This window comes from Anastrepha ludens, chromosome 6, assembly GCF_028408465.1.
Source record: "Anastrepha ludens isolate Willacy chromosome 6, idAnaLude1.1, whole genome shotgun sequence".
Classification (NCBI taxonomy): domain Eukaryota; kingdom Metazoa; phylum Arthropoda; class Insecta; order Diptera; family Tephritidae; genus Anastrepha; species Anastrepha ludens.
In genome coordinates, this window is record NC_071502.1 from 34,671,033 (window position 1) to 34,691,827 (window position 20,795).

The window sequence follows — 20,795 nt, forward strand, 5'->3', positions numbered from 1 at the left end:
ATGGAGAAAATATTTTTAGATGTGTACAACATAGCATACCGTTATTCGGCTCTGAACGAATTTTACAGATATGCCGACGTCATTCGTTTGTGTATCACTAAGATAAATTAATTTTTGTGAAACACCAAACAAATGACGTAGAATCCAAAGTTCCCCTCAATTTTTTTTACCATACCTAACGAGCAAACCTGCTATCTATCATCCTTACATTCAAAACATGGCTGATTTAATTTTCTGTTGATATAAGTATGCAGCAAATACCGCCAACTCTTCTCTAATAGGACTTAATGACGGCGGCGTTACTCCAGATCACAGAGTGGGTTAATCTGATTAAAATTGTATTGTAACAGACGGTTGTTACGCGGATTAGTGAGCAGCTAACTTGCTTATTGGACAGTTTTGTCAGTAAAACATTTACCGCAAATATGGTTATTAGCTGCACTGTTACTGAAAAATTATTATTAAAAAGAAATTTAAATTGCAATTTCTCAAACTATTCCGAAATATCAAAACAATTAATAAAATTTCGAACGTGTTTCTTCTTTCCCTCCTCTGCAAAAATTAAAAAAATGGTTAATGGCTAATATGGAAATAGTTAGTTTCAAATATGCACCTATATTTCTTCGTAAAGTTTTTTATTTTTATATGGATCTTCACCGCATTGTATTTGCCTGCCATTTCGACCATAAGTGACATTTCGACAGCAACGTCATTTATATGTGAGCATTTATTTTTGTCCTCCGCAAATCATATGCACGTTCTCCTCATTTAGCTATGAACGGCTGTTCGTCCGAGTTAAACGTTTCATTCTGCTTCTCATCTGAAATTGTAAAAACGCATTTTTAAACTTTTTGTATATTTAAGTTTTAAGAAAATGCAATAAAATACTTACTGCTGTAGTGCTCATCATATTGTTCCAGATTGTTTTCCGCCTTTTTTGCTCTCCTTTTTAAGTTTTATAATTTTTTATTCACAATAGATATTAACTGTGTTTTTCGGTAGTGCTGCCATTGAAAATTCCTCTAACCCTCTTGAATTATAGGAATTAAGTCTAGTTGATCCGGATTAGTTGCACTTAATTCCTGAGATAATTTCAAATTAATTACTACAACTGTTGCCGTTTTCAGCTAAAAACAATAAACTGTATTGCCCTATAAAACAGTCAAACCATCACGTAACCTCAAATGCTCACTGTAAAACAGCTCTGTACCTTAAACTTAAAAATCCATTTTTGCTCTGAAATGAGGAATGAGGGAATACTCCAAGAAAACCCCTCCCACGAATCTTCTTATTGAGAAATAAGAGACCACCTATTTAAATTTATTTATTAAACTCATTAATTTTTTCATTTCAAAATTTTTCATAAAAGAAGACAAAATATTCCACTTCACCAAGGTCGGGTTAACTGGCGTCGGGTTAGTCGGTCATTGTGAATAGTTCGGCAATGAATGCACAAAGTCTTATTGTGAATTGACGAAAACTCCATACCAACTGTATTTTGTTTGTGATTATTTGTAATGAAATGAATTGTATCTATTATTATAAGTTTTACAAAATAAACCAATTTAATAAAAATAGAAAAAAACTAGGGTCTGTCAGACTCACGCACGGTAGAAGTGAAACTTTTAAGTTGGTTGTTGCATGCATGGGAGCCCCGGTTTAGATCTCTCCCCCCTCTCTCGTGTTAAATTCAGGTTTTCATATTTTTTTTTCTATATCACTCCACATAAATTTGTACTATTTATTTTTGTCCTTATTAGCTTCAAATTTGACACTTGGGTGCAGTGTTGCACTTGACGCTGACATTTCTTTGCAATTCCAATGGTATTTTTTGCCTACTTTTGGCGCGTTAATCAATTTGCTTTGATCACCGAAACGGTTGAAATGTCATTTTACAACCTTCTACTTCAACTATCGTCACTCGTTTGGCAAACGTACTCATTGTATCGCTTCGTCTCCTCCATACCTACCATCTATTTACTTCACAGCAGTTTCTTATTGCTTTCCCGCTTACACACATTCAATCGGCGCTTTATCTGATACTCACACACAGCACTCATTTGCACGGGCTATGGCTATCTATAATACCCGTTGTCGGTTGTCGATTGTCGGTTGCCTGCATGTCGCCAGTCTACTTCAATGCTTACTTGTGTGCTGTATATGTACATTTCGGCGTGTCTCGGTGGCTCCCTCACATCGTTCAGCGCTTGCGATGCGAGAGAGCGAATAGGCGAGAGTGGGAAGGAGCAGCTGCTCCTTGGCCCCGCCCATTTGACGGATTTCGGTAACGCTCCGAACTTACCGTTTCACTTGCCTATTTTCAATCTACCTTGGGGCCCCCGACGCGCCTAAAGAAGTTTCACTTCAATAAAACGAGAAATCAGCTGGCAAATGTATAAATTATTGATAGCACACACAATGTTGTGGAAAATAAAAGGATGGCAAAGGTTTCTCAGAAGGAGAAGCGAACGGACATTTTAATAAAATATTTAGAAAGTCTTGTAGTACCACACTACCGCACTTATTCACACACAGAAATTAACTATAATAATTAAAAGGCGGAAGCGCTTCCATTGCTCCATTATTTAAAGAAAATTGCAAAACGATAGCAAAACCAAATCTTATTTATTATTTTCGTTGCTATTAGATGCCGGTTTTTGTTTTGGTTAACCGTTAATCGGCACCTACAAATTAAATGAATCAAAAGTTAACTGAAAATTGTTTTCTGACCAGACATTGAAAAATAACTTTTTTAGCCGTCTGCCGATCATATTCTGATTAAACGCTCAAATATGCCCTACAAGACAGTGCTGAGTACTTTCGCCAAAAATTCCAACACATTGACAAATATTTTATTAGTCTCTAATACATGCGCATTGACAAATTGAAAATTGTCGAAAGAGCAAAAGAGATAACTAAATGTGAAACTCTTTTTCTCGTGAAAGCGCTGTTGAAATGCTCCTTTTTTATACTATTCGTCAGTAATGCCACAGCGGGAGAAATATTGATTGGGTATTTTTTAAAACAAAAATTTGGAATTTACAGTTTCCTTATTTTCATTGATGTAGATACATATAAGTATAAAAAAATAAGCACGCTGAGTATAAAATACATAAATAAGCAAAAAATTAAAAAAACATACATATTTACATACAAAAACCAACACTCAGTTTTCAATGGAATTACATGTATTCAAAATGTATTCAGGAAAGTGTGATTGAATTTGACAGTGGTCTCATAAAAATTATATTATAACCCAAAAAACATATTATATAATATTTTAAACAATTTATTATATGTATTACATTTAAATCGCGAAATTTTTCCTTCAACGTAAAAACGAACTGTTTTCGTCAATTATTTTTTGTGCTCTATTTCTGGCAGCACGCCATTCCGACTATTGGCAATACTAAGAAGTATTGAAAGGAATTTCTAGCCGCGCTTTCAAACAAAAAGCGCATCTAGTTATTCATAATTATTCATATTACTCGTGGAAGGCGGTTGTGTTTTTTGTGATTGTGAAAAGTGTATTGTGAAAAAAATCGAGTGTAAATCAGGTATGTATATTTAAATTCTAACCAAATGTTATTTTATCGTGGTTTTATCAGCATTTTGGTAAAATAAGAATTTTTAACGTTCTACGTTACCGGATTTATATCCGGCCATGGACTTCAGCAGTATTCTCCGTATATGTATGGAGAATGCTTATGCTGCTACAACAAAAACAAGAACAAAGTGTGAAGTTGCAATTTTGTGGCTGCTCTGAACAAATTGTGACATTTTGTTCAAAATACTGAAAAGTGCGATAAAATAATATTTTCATAAAAAGTAAAAATAATAAATATAATAATATAAAAATAATAATAATAATGAAATAATAATATAGAAATAATAAAAATTTCTTTTTTTCAGAAGATTATACATAAAATAAAAGGAAAGGAAAGGAAGGAAAATATAACGTGAACTTTAAACAAGGTATTGTAAATTACTAACATAAACTTAAGTAGTTAAATACTAACTAACAAAAATTTTCAGAAGTGGAAATAAGTCAGTGGCAAGAAAATGACGGTACAGTTTTATGTACTTTTATTTGTGGTTTTATATATTCTTATTTTATTTCAGAAATACAAATTCGAAGGCTTCAATTTGGGGTGGAATGTCCCCATGACGAGCGCTCTGCACCAAAAAAGCCTGCTCTTCCCAAAAAGTTGTCGTCATCTAAAGGCAGACACGCGGCAATAATAGCTGAGTTAAGCGCTATCCAGATATGCCAGGACCAAATATTGGCGAAACTGGATAGCGTCGAGACCCGTCAACTGGGCGTTGCTGGCCAAGTAGCTGACATACAAAGTGCCATTTTCGATAAGGTAATAACAGACTTTCACCATATGTACTATATATTTCGTTTGTAACATCGAAATTTCCCTTTTCAGATGCCGGAACGTGGTGAGATGCAAGCGCAAAGTAAGCTGTTGCGCGAATGCAAAGTGCTGACAGCTAGGGTTCAACAGTCTGTCAGTCGCATCACCGGGGACGCGGAAAGCGAGGAATCCATGGAACTTGCTGCCATGTTTCCCGTATTATCGGTGGAGCAAGTGCAGGCTGTTGAAGCCAAGCTGATAAATAAAGCTTACGCCGACGCAATGGTAACATAATAAAATGAACGCTAGTATAATTTGAAAATAACACTATTTCTTCCATATGTAGATTGGGCTTCTGGCAAGATCAAAAGGCACGAAAGGGACGGTTGACGGGGTTATGCGTTATCTTTTCACAGATGACGCCATGTACAGCTTCAACTTAGAAGGAAGAGCAGGAAAGATACCACTTCTTAGACTTAAGGCGGTTGAACTTATATTTGGTAAGTACATAGCAAAAAGAAGAATACCTACGAGTTGCTAACAATTATTTCATTTATTAGACCTCTTTTCAGAAAAAACAAAAGAAGATGTACAAGGCGCTATTAGGAAGTATGTTCGTTTAAACTAGGGACGGGCAGCAGAGTAGCACGCTCGCAGCAGAGCGTGCTAGCAAAGTGCTGGATGAGGGGGCGACAAACTTACATCAGAAGGGTAAGCAATAGGCGTGTACGTATATTAATCAGTTCTGAGTAACGCATATGTGTTTGTAAAAAAGAGAGTGAAGCTTTGCCAATAGCAAAGTTACCAGATAAGGGGACTTCATTCCATGTTAGGGTATTTTGAAGTGTTGGGATTTGCTAGATCGTTCATATTAAATAATAAAATGCTTTTCGTTTTTTTATTGGAAACGCTTCTTTGAATATTAACATCATCTTTGCAAATTTCTATTTTATTTACTTTTATAATTTTTGTAATCAAGAAGCATAGGCGATTTTATAAACAAAAAGTTTGAACATTCGCATGTCAAAGTTTCATAGTTTCAAACTATGTGGAGAAAAATTTGTACTGACAAATCGGTGTATATTTTTCTGAATGAAAAAATTGTCTTCGTTTACATATAAGTATGTATGTATATCGTATGTCTTTATGTTAGTGAATTGTTTTAAAGAAATGCTGGTCACAACAGCAAACAGTAATCTCAACCAGCCATGTTTTATTTAAACAATGCATGTTATAAATTTTATGTTGTTAAAAAGGACAATTTAGTTACCTGACATTGGTGGGAAAACATGTTTCCATAAAAAAATAGGGGATTTTTTCAAAAAACATTGAGGAAATTATCTTAGTAGAGTGGGTATTCTTGATGAGTACTTACTTGCTCTCATATTCAAATCAGACGCATATGGCAATGCGCACAGTATGACAAAGTACATACACATTTTTTAATTTCAAATAAATAGTTATTATTTCGAAATATTTTTTTCAACATTTAAAATAAACTATTTTCGAATGAAAGCTTTTCATAACTAGTAAAATAATGTTTGCTCAAAAGAATAAAGGATAAATATTATATATGTTAAAATTTATTATTGTTTTTTTGTTAGTAACTCTATATTGGGAGACACCTCTTGCGCTGCAGCTAAACGCAATATATTTCTTAAATTAGTATCGGATAGTCGATTTCTTAACCTACACTTATTAAGTTTTACCAGTGAAAAAAATTGTTCACATGAATAAGTCGAACATTGCTGTTATTTCTGCAGCAAACTTTCGTAAATTAGAATATTTTTGGTTACAAATTTTTTGATAGAACTCAACAATGCAAGTCGATTCCCTATAATCGGCTTTAATTCGGGTATCACATTGCAAATCGATCAATTCCATTTGTAAGTGTCGGGGCGCTTCAAAAGAATCGAAATCAAAAGGCGTCGCGAACATATCAAGCTTAGATTTTATTGTACGCAACTCAGCAAATCGTTCCTGAAACTTTTTTTCGAGGTTTTCAAGTTCTGCCACATACTTTGTTACGTCTACGTCTTGGCTTTCAGTAAGTGTTTGTAAGCAAGGGAAAAAATCGAAGCATTTTTCCTTTAACTGTCGTATCCATAATGATATTTTTTTTTTTGAACGCTTCAATTTCGTCATTCATATTAAAAATAAGTTTTTGTCTTCCCATTAGAGAAAAACTTAAAGCATTCAAATGTTGTGTTACATCCGTGATAAAGGCTAAGTCGCATATCCATTCTGCGTCAACAAGTTCAGGAAAACATTTTCCTTTCTCTTCCTATGAAATCCAATAGTATGTTAAAAAATAGGGCATGTTTATAAAAACACACTCATGGACAGTAAAATAGGTAACATGATTTGTTGCTAGATTGGAAAATTTTTATTTTGTATGTTTAATGCTTGTTAAGTTTTTTTTGAAAGCTTAGCTTGGTTTATAGCCAACACTTTTCGACAACCTTCACACTTCAACATTTTACTAAAATTTAATGGGCTACAAACTGCATACCTAGACTTTTTATGAAACCCTAAACAAAACGTTTGTTTTCTTAGTGTTTTTTTTTTTTTAATTTTTCGGCAGGTATTGAAATACGACGAATCTACTGCGGTGGTTTTAGCGTTCGAACCGCGAAATCCTAGATCCGCCATTGGTTTGCTATAACTCAAGCTAGTCTTGAAAAAACGGGGTTGAACATACAAAATATATATAAACAAAACTACCAAAAAAGTGGGGTGCCTATTTTATCGACCATGAGTGCATGTGTATACTTACCAAAAAAACATACACGTATTCTCGCAATTCAAAGAACCGATTAAGAGTTGCTCCTCGACTTAACCAGCGGATCTCACTATAATATGGGATGTCTGTATGTTCGCTTTCACAAAATTCTAAAAAGTCTCTGAATTGGCGATGATTCAACCCATGAGCACGTAATAAGTTGACACATTTTACAACGACCGTCATTACATTTTGTAAAGAAAAGGATTTCGCACAAAGAGCCTCCTGATGTATAAAACAGTGAATTGCAATTAAATTATTGGGTATATTCTCATTCACAAGTTTTTGCCGAATTCTCGCAATAAGGCCTGATTTTGATCCGCTCATGGATTTCGCACCATCAGTGGCAACGCAAACCACTTTTTGCCATGGTACACCCATGCGTTCTGCACATTCATTAACGCATTGAAATAAATTTTCACCTTTAGTCGTCCCTTTCATTGGAATAATATCCAAAAGTTCTTCACATATATTTAGGTGGGCATCAACTCCTCGGATAAAAATTGCTAATTGGGCTATGTCGGATACATCTGTACTCTCGTCAATAGCCAATGAAATCGCTGTGAATGATTTTATGCGATCTTTTAACTGCGATTCTGTCATTTCCGCCATTTCATCTACTCGTCTGCTTATAGTTCTACGAGATAAGCACATACCCTCATATTTAGGTAATTCTGAAGGGGACAAAATTCCTACTGCTTTTAATATGCAAGATTTCACCAATTCGCCTCCCAAAAATGCACGATTCTCTCGAACGAGGTTTAACGCGATTTCATAAGTTGCACGCTTTGCATCTACAACGTAATCTTCGCTTTCCTAAGAAATTTACAAATTTTTTAATAATTTTGAATTTTTCCGACCTTCTGTAATTTGGCACATGGCTTACCGCTATCGAATCGGGCTCTTTGTTTAGACTTAAGGATTTGTATACACTTTCCCTTTCTTCTCCTACATATTTATCATATTCGCTCCTATGCAGCTCATAATGTCTCTTTATGTTAAAAATCTTACACATTACACGTTTTTCACATACAAGGCATTGTGATTCTCCGTCTACATATTTGCATAAAAAAGTTACATTCCACTTCGGATTAAAATTTAACAATTTTCTTTTATTTGAGGTCATGTTGAACCAAATGTTTTATATTTAATATTTTATTTAACTTTAGAAATAAATGTATGTTTTTGTCGGCAGTTGAACACTGTGCACTTTGTTTTGACGTTCGCCGTTTCAAATTTTCAAATTTTTAAATTTTCAGCACTTTCACTGCATCCACACCATACAAATACACTTAATATTAGTGGTTTTTTATGCGAAAATAATATGTAACTCACGGTCTCAAAAAATATCGTCAAAAAGTGCAGAAATTACGAAAAAACGGATTTTATTTATGAAATGTCAAAACTTATGAGTAAGAGTTGCCGCAGTTGTTAAATGTGGGAATAAATTTTGGGCATTGTTGATTTTATTATTTATGATTTATATACATATGTATATACTCTTGGTTGTTTATTTTTGTACGCAGTTGTGCATATCAGAGTATATAGGATTTAGATGGACGAAATTAGTTGCCAATCACGTCCATTTTTATGACAAATAAAAGAAAAAAGGTATCATTCAGTAGCTAAAAATTCTAAAACATTTAACAAACTTCGGTAGCTAAAGAGAGTTTGCAAGTTCTATAAAGTAATTGCTAAAAAACTTAAAAATCTGGATTTCTTAGCTCAATTTAAAAAACATCAATTTAAAAAAATATATCCGAACTCAAAAACCATTTAAGTAATCATAAGATAAGTGTGCATAATTTACAGATTCGTCAGTATATGTGATCAATATTATTGAAGATTTAACTGTCATTGCTTTCCAATATGTAAGATTTTAATTTAATCTCAAATTAAATATTTTCAGAGGCCTTAATCTTCTTTACATCTAGCAATTAAAAAACAGTATTACGCGAACTTTTGAAATGTTTTATGGCATGTTTATTGTTGCTTATTACCTTAATTCATTATTATAATAGAAAGTGTAATATGTATTTAATTTAGTTATTGAAGGAAAATCTATCAAAAAACCTATTTTTTTTTTAATTTGTTGATATGAAGTTAAAAGTTGGCATCCCTGGTAAGAATTCATGAATAATTGCTCTCTCATTCAGGATACAAACACAGACACAACTCGCTCAATTTTTCTGTTTCTTCCCCGTGCTTTGTTATCCCCCTTCACCTAGCACTTTTACGCACGCAGAAGCACGCGCTGCTGCACAGTGCAAATGTGCTGAGTTTGCCCATCACTAGTTTAAACCACAATAGGTCTAACCAAAAAAAATATATTAACAGAAAAACTTCAAATGTGTAAATGTGTAAATATGTAAAATCTTTAAATATGTAAAATCTTGAAATGTGTAAATGTGTAAATATGTAAAATCTTTAAATATGTAAAATCTTGAAATGTGTAAATATGTAAAATCTTGAAATGTGTAAATATGTAAAATCTTTAAATATGTAAATATATAATATAAAATTTTATAATAACTAGTTTGTAAACAATAAATGAATATAATAATATAAATGTAATTTCGTTTTCGTCGTGTAATTTCGAATGAGGAGTTTAGGCCATTTGTGCTGATGAGTTTGTGATGACAACAATGAGGCGTTTGTGCTGATGAGTTTGTGATGACAACAATGAGGCGTTTGTGCTGATGAGTTTCTGATGACAACAATGAGGAGTTTAGGCCATTTGTGCTGATGAGTTTCTGATGACAACAATGAGGAGTTTAGGCCATTTGTGCTGATGAGTTTGTGATGACAACAATGAGGAGTTTAGTGTGCCTTTAGAGCAGGGCAGATATATTTTTCAGTTATAAGAAATTGCTATTGGTAAAAGAGAGATAGAATATCACACCGACAAGGGGAAACTATCAGAACTTTCCCACGGCTAGAACAAAAATGTGTAGTTGGATGATGATAGTGATGATGATAATATGAGTGCTAATATGATAGTCAGCTGTCTTGTAGGGATACATATTGTATTACATATGTATGTATGTTGATGCCTTTATGTTGAATGGAGGGCTGCAGTGGAAAGTGATGCGACTGACTAGCACTTCAATTTGAAACTAAGTAAATTCATTCATTCAGGCAAATTAAATGGTAAGCAAAAAGTGAACCTTGCTGCATACTTATGGGCGAAAAGAAAATTCAGCACAATTCGCTTAGAGAAATATTGAAAATATCATGTTTGTGATATGAAAATTCATGGGAATGCAGTTATTTCCCGAAGCTTCTCTATATATCATTGTTCTCTGATAGCACTTCAAGGATCGGAAGCGTGCATTTATCCCTATGGTTGAAGGCATTCTTTAACGTTGTTACGCAATATCTCATGATCAAGTTTTCCCAAGCCACAATTTAGTTTTTTGCCAATAACATGTGTCGAAGAACTGTCGAGCAAATTTTGTGTGGTAGAAAATGCATCTCGCATGCTAGCAAAAACAAAAAAAAAATTGCGAAAAATCAAAGGTATTTTACAGCTACTTGCATCTTGCATTTTATCGTTCTAAAATTTATTGGGCTTTTAACTCCATACCAAAAATTCTGATTAAAAAGTTTAAAATTAAAATTAAATGAAATTTCGGTGAAAATTTTCAAAATTTTTATAGGTTATACTAATTATAATGGGTTACACTTTTATAAGCAAATGCGTAGCAGAGACCTTTCTCGCCCGACAAAACTAACACTCTACAAGACGCTCATCTTGCCCGTGCTACTATATGGCGCTGAAGCATGGGTCGTGTCGCAGACTGATGCAGCAGCTCTTGCAGTATTCGAGAGAAAGATTCTTCGGAAAATCTTCGGTCCTCTTCGTATTGGCGATAACTACTACCGCCGAATGAACCACGGACTGTATGAGCTCGACAACGAGGTGGACATAGTGAAGGGCATCAATATTCAGGGGTTACGCTGGCTGGGCCACGTCGAGCGTATGGATGCGGAAGGGCAAGTTAGAGGACAATGACGTAGGGGAAGACCATGGCTCCGATGGAAGGACCAAGTCGGGGGAACCCTATCATAGCTTGGTGTAATAAATTATAGAAGGCGCGGGCAAAGCAGAGACGCCTGGAGAGATTTGTTACAGCCGGCCTTAATATGGTAACGGGTTGTGATCCTTGATCAAGTAAGTAAGTATACTTTTATGAAAAACTAATAGAAACTCAATAGACAAAACGGGTCAAAATTTATTGCCCACCTATTTTATTGCCCATGAGTGTATATAAATTCGTATGCTCAAAGATTTAAATGCCCAATTATTATTAGTTATTGTTTTTGTTTATTATCAATATTAATTTTCAATTAACTTAATTATAACTTTTTATCTTAGTAGACTAGTAGTGACTTAATTGTTAGAAACAAAATTTATCGGCATTAAAAACTGCTAAAATTTTTTATAGATAAATACTCATTTTTATAAAAGACTGTTTAGGTGCGAAATTTACTTATTTGCAAAAGTTAATAATCATTTTAAGCTGCCAAACTTATCTCTTACATTTATTCGTCTCCTTTAATTATTATTATTTTTTATTTTTAGTTAAACTTTTGATAATTTTCAATAATATTTCATACGTATTGTAATAAGTTTTGATGGCAGTTGATAAGTACTATTTGTAAACGTTCTAACTCAGATTTAATAGTAATTACACACATACTTATGCACATATGTAAAAAGATACCATTTCGTAAAAATCTACATACATACACTAATTTCCAATGCAACCTGAATTTTATTTTTACGTTCCTGCGACAATTTTATATCAGATAATCCACTTGAACACTACTTCATCCTCTTCTTTTTATACTTTTGTTGTAAGAAAGAGTACAAAAAGCTTTTGCAGCATTCATAAACAAATAGAGTCGTACTTGGGTTGTAGGGTGAATGGTTTTTTACATAAATTTACAAGCGGCAGTGCAAAAGCCTAGCAGAGGAAGTAACCATTCCAATGACCTGCTGTAAGTAGCGCTGCTGGTGCTTAGTTGGGCCTGAGTAAGCTCCCTTTCGTCCACTACGAACGCGGGCACAGACATTGGCGTTTGTTCAAAGGCCTTTAGCGATTCGCCAAAATGAACGCGGCTGTTGCGCGCCAAGCGCTGATTGGCTAGTTTTAACTCTCGCAATTTCTCCTCCAATTGGAGTACTTCATCTGAAAATCGACAATATTACATAGGTATGTAAATATGTATGTATGTGAATATTTACTTATAATATTGTGAAAGAGTGAAAAGAGTTTTAGCTGAGAAATGAATACCACCAATGGACTTACTGCGATTAACGCCGTCAATATCGTTGATTTTTATAAACATGGCCAACGATATCTCGTACACTTTGTTTGTATCCATCAAGCCTTGAGTCAAAATGTCAGATGTATCACGCCTTCTGCGCCCATAACCGATTTGTCCATTCGAGCATTGTGTGCCAAGGCATTTGTCAAGGCAGACATTGACGGTGGCTCGGAATTGAACGTACGAGGAGTCAGGAAATTTAAATGCCTTGAATTTCGCGGTCAATGTGTCGCCATCAATGGTGTTGAAGTTCTCGAAAAGGTATGGATCCACTGTGCAACTGTAAAATTTTACAAACTTATGTTAGGGGTACGTTTTTACACTCTAGTACCTTTATGTAATCTACTTACCCTTTGAACACTATGGTTTCGGAGAGCTGACGAGTGTCAGTTACTTCCAGATAATTCACACCTAAGCCATAAACAGGAGAAGAATCGCGGTCCAAATTTATTTCCATTGTCAGCGGTGTACCCGGAGTAACTGTCAGGTCACCAGTGACTTTTTTGCCATTTTGAGTGACGCCTATGGATAGGCGAGGTTCAGGCGCACGTTCTGTGAGGGAAGTCGTAATCTCCAAATCCCTATACATGAAACATTAAACAAACAAATTAAAATGCGTACTATGCTTATATTTATACATATGTATGTGCACAGATGTAAGTATATGTTTATATATGTACATAAATTCATTTATGACGTACTCTGGTTCCTGAAATCCAGCCGGCAGTACATCGCGCCGCACAACGCCATGGTGCTCACGCTTGGTGACGTTCATCATAAGCGCATTGTAAAAGGGCTCAGTTGTGATACATTTAACGCTTACTATCTCCTTACCTTCACTGGATTCGATAATTATCTTGTGATAATACACTTTCTTGCCCTAGGAAATAAAAACGTGCTTATTTATGAGTGAGTAATTAAGCTTTACTGAAATAAAATTAAAAATGGATATGTACGAGTAGGTACATTTACATATACCAGAGTTGTGAAAAGTGCATTAATTTTTTATGCATAGCATTTTAAGTTAAGTAAAACATGAATTGAAATTGAATGCAAATAAAAATGTCAATGCGATAGTTTTGAAAATCTAATGCTTAATTCATTAAATTAATACACCGTACTAAAATATTTAACCCCTTTTTTGAGTGTACCGTTCGCCATATTTCAATAAAACATGGCACTAATTTGATGGAAATGACTTCCTTTAGTTCGAAAATGTTAAGCCCGATATTTAGGGGACGTGGCATCTGGCATATAAACTATAATGTGAAAACCAATACATCTCTAAAATCAATGAAGCCAGGGAGCGGAAACTTAGCACGAATGCATAAACTACGTATACTGTACTTACGATGAAAAGTGGCAGGTATTGGAAAAGGGGACGTGGCATTTCCCCAATAAACTGAAAATGATGCGAAGGTACTAAAATTTCATACAGTTACATAAATTACGAATGCCGTACTTATGGTAAAAAGTGGTAGGCTTTATAACTGGAGAAGTGGCATCCCCCATATAAACTAAAACTTTCAAATCGCTTTCCTCCGGAACCACAAAAGCTAAGATAATGAAATTTAGTACGGTTACACAAATTACTATCACCAGTCTCATAATGAAAAGGGCTAGGCAGGGCCGTGCAGAGAGTATTCGGGCCCCGGGGGAAACTTGAGATGCGGGCCCCTTCAAATTTTTTTTATTTATCAAAATGCGTATTATGTTATAGTGATATAACATTTAAACATTGAAAAACTCATTGATAAAATTTTTGATAGAATTAATTATGAAATATTGATTAAAATGAATTTTAGAAAACTCTTCAGCAGATCTGAAATAAAAAACGCAGCTGAAAAAAGTTAAAATTTTTTATTCATTTTGTGAGCCTTACAAATATTTGAAAATGACTGCCACGATGCTTAGAATTTTGCTTTTCTTGCTTTAGCTGAGGCAAAAGCTCTTATAATATCATCGAAGTCGAGTTTCCTTGCTAACTCAGATTCCAAATACAAAGTTGCCAATCCTGTTACTCGACTCTGAGTTGAACAAGAACGAAGGTAGTCTTTGATCCTTGATAAAGCGCTGAACGATCTTTCGGTATGTGTCGGAACTCTAGTAGAAGTATTATTTACTATATTTTTTCAAGCAGGAAATTTCTTGGAATTACCTTCGAGTCCGGACCCCTCTGAAAACTCCGGGCCCGGGAAAAAAAAACTCACTCACTCTCACTAAGCAGAGTAGATCTGCGTCTTTTAACAGGATATCTTACAGGTCACTGTAGCCTGAGGTATCATCTAAATAATATTGGTCTATCTGAGACCAATGTCTGCCGCTTTTGCGAAATGGACATAGAAAGCTTAGAACATGTGCTTTGTGACTGTCCTGCGTTGGGCAGACAGAGACTTCATCACCTTGGTGGTATCGTAGTATCTCCATGCAATCTCTGGAGCAACAAACCCAAAATTGTGCTAAAATTTTTAAAAAGCCTAAAACTCTAGAGTTACAAAAATAGGCCTTTCACAATAGATCAGCCCTGGTCGCAGTGCGTAATGGCCTTCTAATAATAATAATAATAATAGAGAACATACTCGTAAACACACTGAGTTACATACAGAATACATTTATTTTCATTAATTACATATAATGACAACCAAGCAATATCAAATTTCGAATCGCAATAGAGGAACAATAAGTCCGTTCACGTAAAAATTAGGCAATAACTTAATTTCCGAGAATTTGCACTCAAAGAGAAAAATATAAAAAAAGTACAAACCAGTAACAGGTTGCAGATTTTACGAACAGCTAATTAAATTGTTGGCGGAAGAAATCACAACAATTAAAATTTGTTCGGTTGAGCTAAGTTGTATTAAATTAAAAAAAATAAAGCAATTAAAATGCAAAACGAGCTTCGCATCACATGATTTTATTTTGTCCACAATAATTTGCTCCATTCCATCATCGCTCATATTTTCCTTGCTTCCATCTATGTATATAAATATGTATGTATATCGCCAAATTAGTTAATAACCGAGAAGTACATACATACAAGCATGAAACACAAAAATTACCTTCAATGCTTTCGACTTGTATTTTGAAAACTGCAGCAACGGTGACTGGAGGCTATGGTTTAGAAGTACATACCTCGTTGTCATTGACCGATTCCTATTTAATATATTACTTCAAATAAACTATACATTTTGTCTAGAATATATTTACTTATACTCTACATTTGAATAAAAAAATTTATTTAAATAAAGAACTTTGAATCAATTCGCCAATTTGAGTTCAATTAGCTGTTTTTCTCACTTGTAAATTCTTACAAGTAAATATGTATGTATACAGTAAAAACTTGCAACTTCCCCTAAAAATGAAATGCAATTTTGTTCTCTCACTTTCCCCTTCCCCGCAAGTTTTTTTTAAATATGAACACCAAAACTTCATAATTTGTTCAAAATTATTTGTTTGAGTCATGAGCAGACCTAATTTAACAAGTACAGCTCAATAATTATACACGAAGCAACATCACCAATTAACCATTTGCATTATTCGACGGAATAATCCGTGAACAAAAACTCTATCTCATCAACAAGAGCGGAATACTTCGCAAACAAATCTTCTCTCTTATTACCAAGAGCGGAATACTATAATCCGCAAATAACGGCTCTGTTAATTACTTAGAACCGACTATTCCACACATTGTAATATTTGTTAAATTTTTATCGGCGACAATCTAAGAGCCGGATTTTTGAGTACATCGCACATTTCGAGCGGTGACACTAAAGGGTTAAACTGCTTTGTGTTTCAGTGATATTCATTAATTGCCTGGTTCCTTATCAATACACAGTAATAATAATAACTAATAATAAAAATAATAAAATAATGATTTCTGTCCATGGAAACGAGAAAAACGATTATGCATTTTAATGCATTAAAATTTTCCATTAGCTTTCATTTACATAATTTAATAAAAAAAATCATTAGCATTATTTTCTCATAATTATTGTATTAACATTTTATTAAACATTAAATTTTCAAAATGAATGCATGGCAGAGCTTTTTACATTAAAATGATTGTCTTAATGTACAAGTAATGCATTAGCGCTTTTTGAATGAATGCACAGCTCTGTTACATACATAGATTTATTTGTTTTATTCAGGCATTAAAATTAATAATAATCACAAATTGTTATAAAAAAGCATATTCCAATCCCTCACTTTGTCCCGCTTCCACTCCTACTAGAACCAAGTCAGTAGCTTCTAGTCTCGCACTCAGTCTGTTGCTTTTAGTGATGCATAGATTTACACGAAAATAGGCGAACATTTTCTTCAAAGTGGTTGTTTGTTTCGCAAGGGAAAGTAATATACAACTTGAACACTGATCTTGAGACTTGATGTACTATATGTAAGTAGATCACCTCTTATTGTCAATCTCCCAATTCGAATATGTTAACCCCAACCAGAGATGGAGAACCTTACTACGTGGGACACCCTAGTGGATGGAAAGAGAACGAATGGAGTGAGTGATCTGGCTCTCTTACAAGGGAGGTTCTAAGGCTGACAACTTTATACCAGTATTCATTGTCGCGAATTCACAACAACAGCATCGAATAACTAATAACATCAAAAGATACCGACCGAAGCAACGAATCAAGGATTGTGATTTACGATTTGTTAATGATGATGATGAAATAAAACCAGATTCATTGTCTTTAGTAATATTTACATATGTATATATGTCTGTAAGTGTAGAGACGGAAATAAAAATTTCTGTGGGAAGTGCTAAAGCGTATTCTCTTATTAGTTTAAATATTCCGATACATATGTATGTATGTATGTAAATATTTGTCTAAATCTACCTAAACTCCGTCTGGCTGTTACAAGTATCCATTACATGAACAAATGCGTAAGGAGCTAATTGGGGCGGATTCGTGGAATTCACTAAAAACATTTTCCCATTTATTCGGAGATATTACAAGTAGTTACCGAACGTCAATTTCGCAGCCTCTGATTCAACGTTCAAATCCGCCTGTGCCAACTGTCAGAATTCCTACACTATTCGGTGATTGACTTCCATGAACAGTAAGATACGAGCGATATCATTTTTCGCATACCAGAAGGTAGTCCTTTTTTCATTTTTTCAGAAGGGATTATCTAAATTAAGCTAATTATGTGTAAATGGTTTGGACTAAACAATTTTTTTTTTACTAAATTATCTCAACTTTTGTGTAAGTTTACGTAAATAATAAGCAATATTTTCTTACCGTCAATTGATTCACCATCCGTGTGACTCCGCACTCGTAAAAATCTGTCAAAGAAAGCCGGAACACTGCCTGAAGTTCATTTATTTGAGGCTGGCAGCGTTCATTTGGATAGTCTTTGAGACCCTCTAGATATATTTGTGCTTTTGCATTTGAATCATATTTGCTTGTATCGGGTATTTGGATTTCTACTTGCATCTGGTCCTCTGTGCAGTGTATTTTGTGGGCAACTAAATTCGTAAAATTAAATTAAATAAAAATAAAAAAATTAAAAAAAATCACATTTTTGCTGGTAATTGTATTATTATTTGATTTACATAAAAGTGAAACACAATAGTGACGGTGCATGGCTTTTACTGCCATATAAAAAAATTCGGGCATGGAAAAAAATTCTTGACACCCCGGCAAAAAAAGTTCTCAAAAATCAACGGTATTTTGTAGTTACTAGAAACTTGCACTTTGTTATACCAACATTTAATGGACTATAACAATAATAGGAGATAGACCTTTTAAAGTGTTAGTATAAGACACACCCTCTTTATCTATACTTCCGAAGTAGCCTTTTGTAGCCTTCAAAGCTTCACTTACTCGTATCAGTTTTTTTTTGTGCACAGCTCACAACGAGCTCGGAGTTGAATTATCTACTCTTGTTATTTGCGCCCTATTAACATTTTATACTTACATTTATTTTATGTTTACATTTTATAATTGTAACTTCTATTGGCATTTTTTAATGCTATCCAATGTTTTTGTCAACGCTTTTTATATATGAAATATTAACCGCTTAATGATTTTGAACGAACAGCGCTCGGGTGCGGTGGACATACTCAAACGGCCCAACCCGAGTACTGTTCGCAGGTTTCGACATGTTTGTATTACATACGACACATGAACGAATCGTGCTTGCCAATCGCTACTTGTCATTTACATATATCGGCCCCTGCATTTGCTTTCTTTTCCTATATTTTATAAAGGTTATAAAAATGTATCGAATTATACCAAATGCATGAAAATTTTAATTTCCTGAATGTTTTACAAGTCTATAGGACTAAATAAATAAAAATAATGCCGTATACTCAGAAATTTTCTGTTTAGAAAGTTTAAAGTTTGAGTCTTTGCGTTACATTGTTTTATATTATATTATATTGCATTATACTTTATTATTGTTGTAAAATTAAAAAAAAAAATAGTGACGTGGTTTCAATTTTACAAAGATGTGTATATGAGAAGAAATGGTAAGAGTACCAATTAATAATGGGTAAGGCAATAGTGGCCATGGGAAAAACATTTATAACAGGCAAATTCCAAAATTACGTAGAATCGTAACTCTATGTTTTTCTATCCCTTTATCCATATATGTAAGTAGAAATGTGTTAACTTCAACATTCGCAGATTTTATTGCAGTTATGTACCGAAGTAAATGCTGAAAAGAGCCATCACAAGTCTGGCGAAGCCACTTACTTACGCTTGTAGAGGAGTGGCTGAGGAGCTGACGAATCCAAGTAAATGAACAAAAATTTACACATTTGGGATTTACGCTTAATATAAATACTTATAACAAACCCAATCCCAGAGGAAACAAAATAGAAAACGCACATTTGTACGAAAAAGGAACAAATAAGTATGGAAACTTCAAGCTTACATTGGCAAATGAGCCGGAAATCTGTCTTAAAACAGCACTACAAACTCCTGTTCGACAATTTCATTTCATTATTCATTCAAATCCAATAATACCATCCCTATTTTAGTCATAATTGCATATTTTGCTTATTTTTAATTTTTAAACACGTATTTTATCCCTCGACTGGCAATGACAAACTTCCGAGTGTATTTCTGGCATGAAAAAGCTCCTCATAAAAAACTATTTGCTATTTAATTTGATATTTAATTTTTAAAAATTTGCTACTGCCTTGCTGCCACCTTGTATGAATTCGCCATGCTAACATTTGCCAAACAGAGAAAGTTTCATTTTCTAGAATTTAAGCAAAAAACCCGTAATTGTGTATTTTAGTAAAAATAAATCTATTATTTTTTCTATTTTCAGTGCATATTTATGCACATATTTCTTATTTTTTAATTTAATTAATTCCATGCCTTAGTTATCAGTATATTACGAGTATTATTCTTATGAGACATTGCATTTGCTTCCGATATTTAACAAATAGAAAGAATTGTTCCCGAAAAATGGAACCTACAAAGATTCCTTGCTGCCTATTGATATGACGAAATTACATGTTTTCCTTTGACTTTGGTCGACGTTTACCGTTCAAAAGGAGAATCACCTAATTATGAGGGGGAGGATAAGAAACATAACAAACCAAGCTTTCCAACAACAATACCACTGAGACAGTTCAAACTCATCAACAGCTGTTAATTATTTCCCTTCTCATCAGCATGCTATAAAATTGAGACAACGACAGATGACTATCGTGGACACGATTCGCAAAAGTCTAAAAGCAATTTCCCCTCTGTTGATGGATATGAAGACAAAGCCATTTTATCATACGGAAAGTAAATACGAACATTATCGCATACTTGGATGCGCCATACGTTCCAGAAAGACGTAATTTCATTACTCTTCTGTCCACATATTATTCCAATGGCAAAATTGATTCGAACAATCTAGAAAATATCCCAAAATGCGGATCCTATGTATTGGATAAGTTGGTTACGGAATATCACCCCTTTCTTTTGCATATGCTTGTAAACTTTGTGCTTGCATTAAATTTAAATACAATTGGTTTGTGCGCCACCCACATTTTCCTCTTATTCAGTACTATTTTCTATATGCATATATGTATATAGAAAATTTATCAAAAATCCTTGTTTTCTCTCTAGATCAAAAAAAATTGAAATAATTGGATAGAATTCATTTCATTCATAGGTGAAAATATGACTCCCAGAGTATAGTGTGTACTCATTTATGAAAATAAGGTATCAATAAAGGTTAATACACAAAACGACATAGCAGAGTGAGGCGTATTTTTGCTAATTTAATATACTTGACCTAAACACTACTCGTATAATTCATACCCGTACGATTTCTTCTCATTTACACCTGGTTGCGAA

General features: G+C 34.0%; 2 protein-coding genes and 1 long non-coding RNA gene across 4 annotated transcripts in view; 1 reads left to right on the forward strand and 2 right to left on the reverse strand.

Moving 5' to 3' along the window:
• Nucleotides 1–424: 424 nt before the first annotated feature.
• LOC128866134 (uncharacterized) lies at nt 425–1,245 on the reverse strand. The gene is made up of 3 exons (XR_008454919.1): nt 893–1,245; nt 614–820; nt 425–552 (listed from the first exon to the last, which is right to left on the reverse strand). It is a non-coding gene; the product is annotated as an uncharacterized LOC128866134 (long non-coding RNA).
• Nucleotides 1,246–4,046: 2,801 nt separating this feature from the next.
• Nucleotides 4,047–5,188, forward strand: LOC128868086 (uncharacterized). Its single transcript, XM_054109819.1, has 4 exons — nt 4,047–4,367; nt 4,434–4,646; nt 4,708–4,861; nt 4,922–5,188. The coding sequence occupies exons 2-4, from the start codon at nt 4,434–4,436 to the stop codon at nt 4,987–4,989; spliced, it is 435 nt and encodes a 144-aa protein (XP_053965794.1). The 5' UTR covers nt 4,047–4,367; the 3' UTR covers nt 4,990–5,188.
• Nucleotides 5,189–11,447: 6,259 nt separating this feature from the next.
• Nucleotides 11,448–20,795, reverse strand: part of LOC128866395 (uncharacterized) — a 38,116-nt gene continuing 28,768 nt past the window's right edge. Inside the window, exons 1-6 of one of the 2 annotated variants that reach the window (XM_054107095.1) lie at nt 18,409–18,520; nt 17,730–17,956; nt 13,179–13,357; nt 12,828–13,058; nt 12,459–12,757; nt 11,448–12,338 (exon numbers count right to left, since the gene is read on the reverse strand). In XM_054107095.1, coding sequence (XP_053963070.1) covers nt 12,082–12,338; nt 12,459–12,757; nt 12,828–13,058; nt 13,179–13,357; nt 17,730–17,924 — 1,161 coding nt within the window. In that variant the 5' untranslated portion in view covers nt 17,925–17,956; nt 18,409–18,520 and the 3' untranslated portion in view covers nt 11,448–12,081. Of the gene's footprint in view, nt 12,339–12,458; nt 12,758–12,827; nt 13,059–13,178; nt 13,358–17,729; nt 17,957–18,408; nt 18,521–20,795 lie in introns of those variants that run through there. The other variant, XM_054107094.1, reaches the window with a different exon arrangement.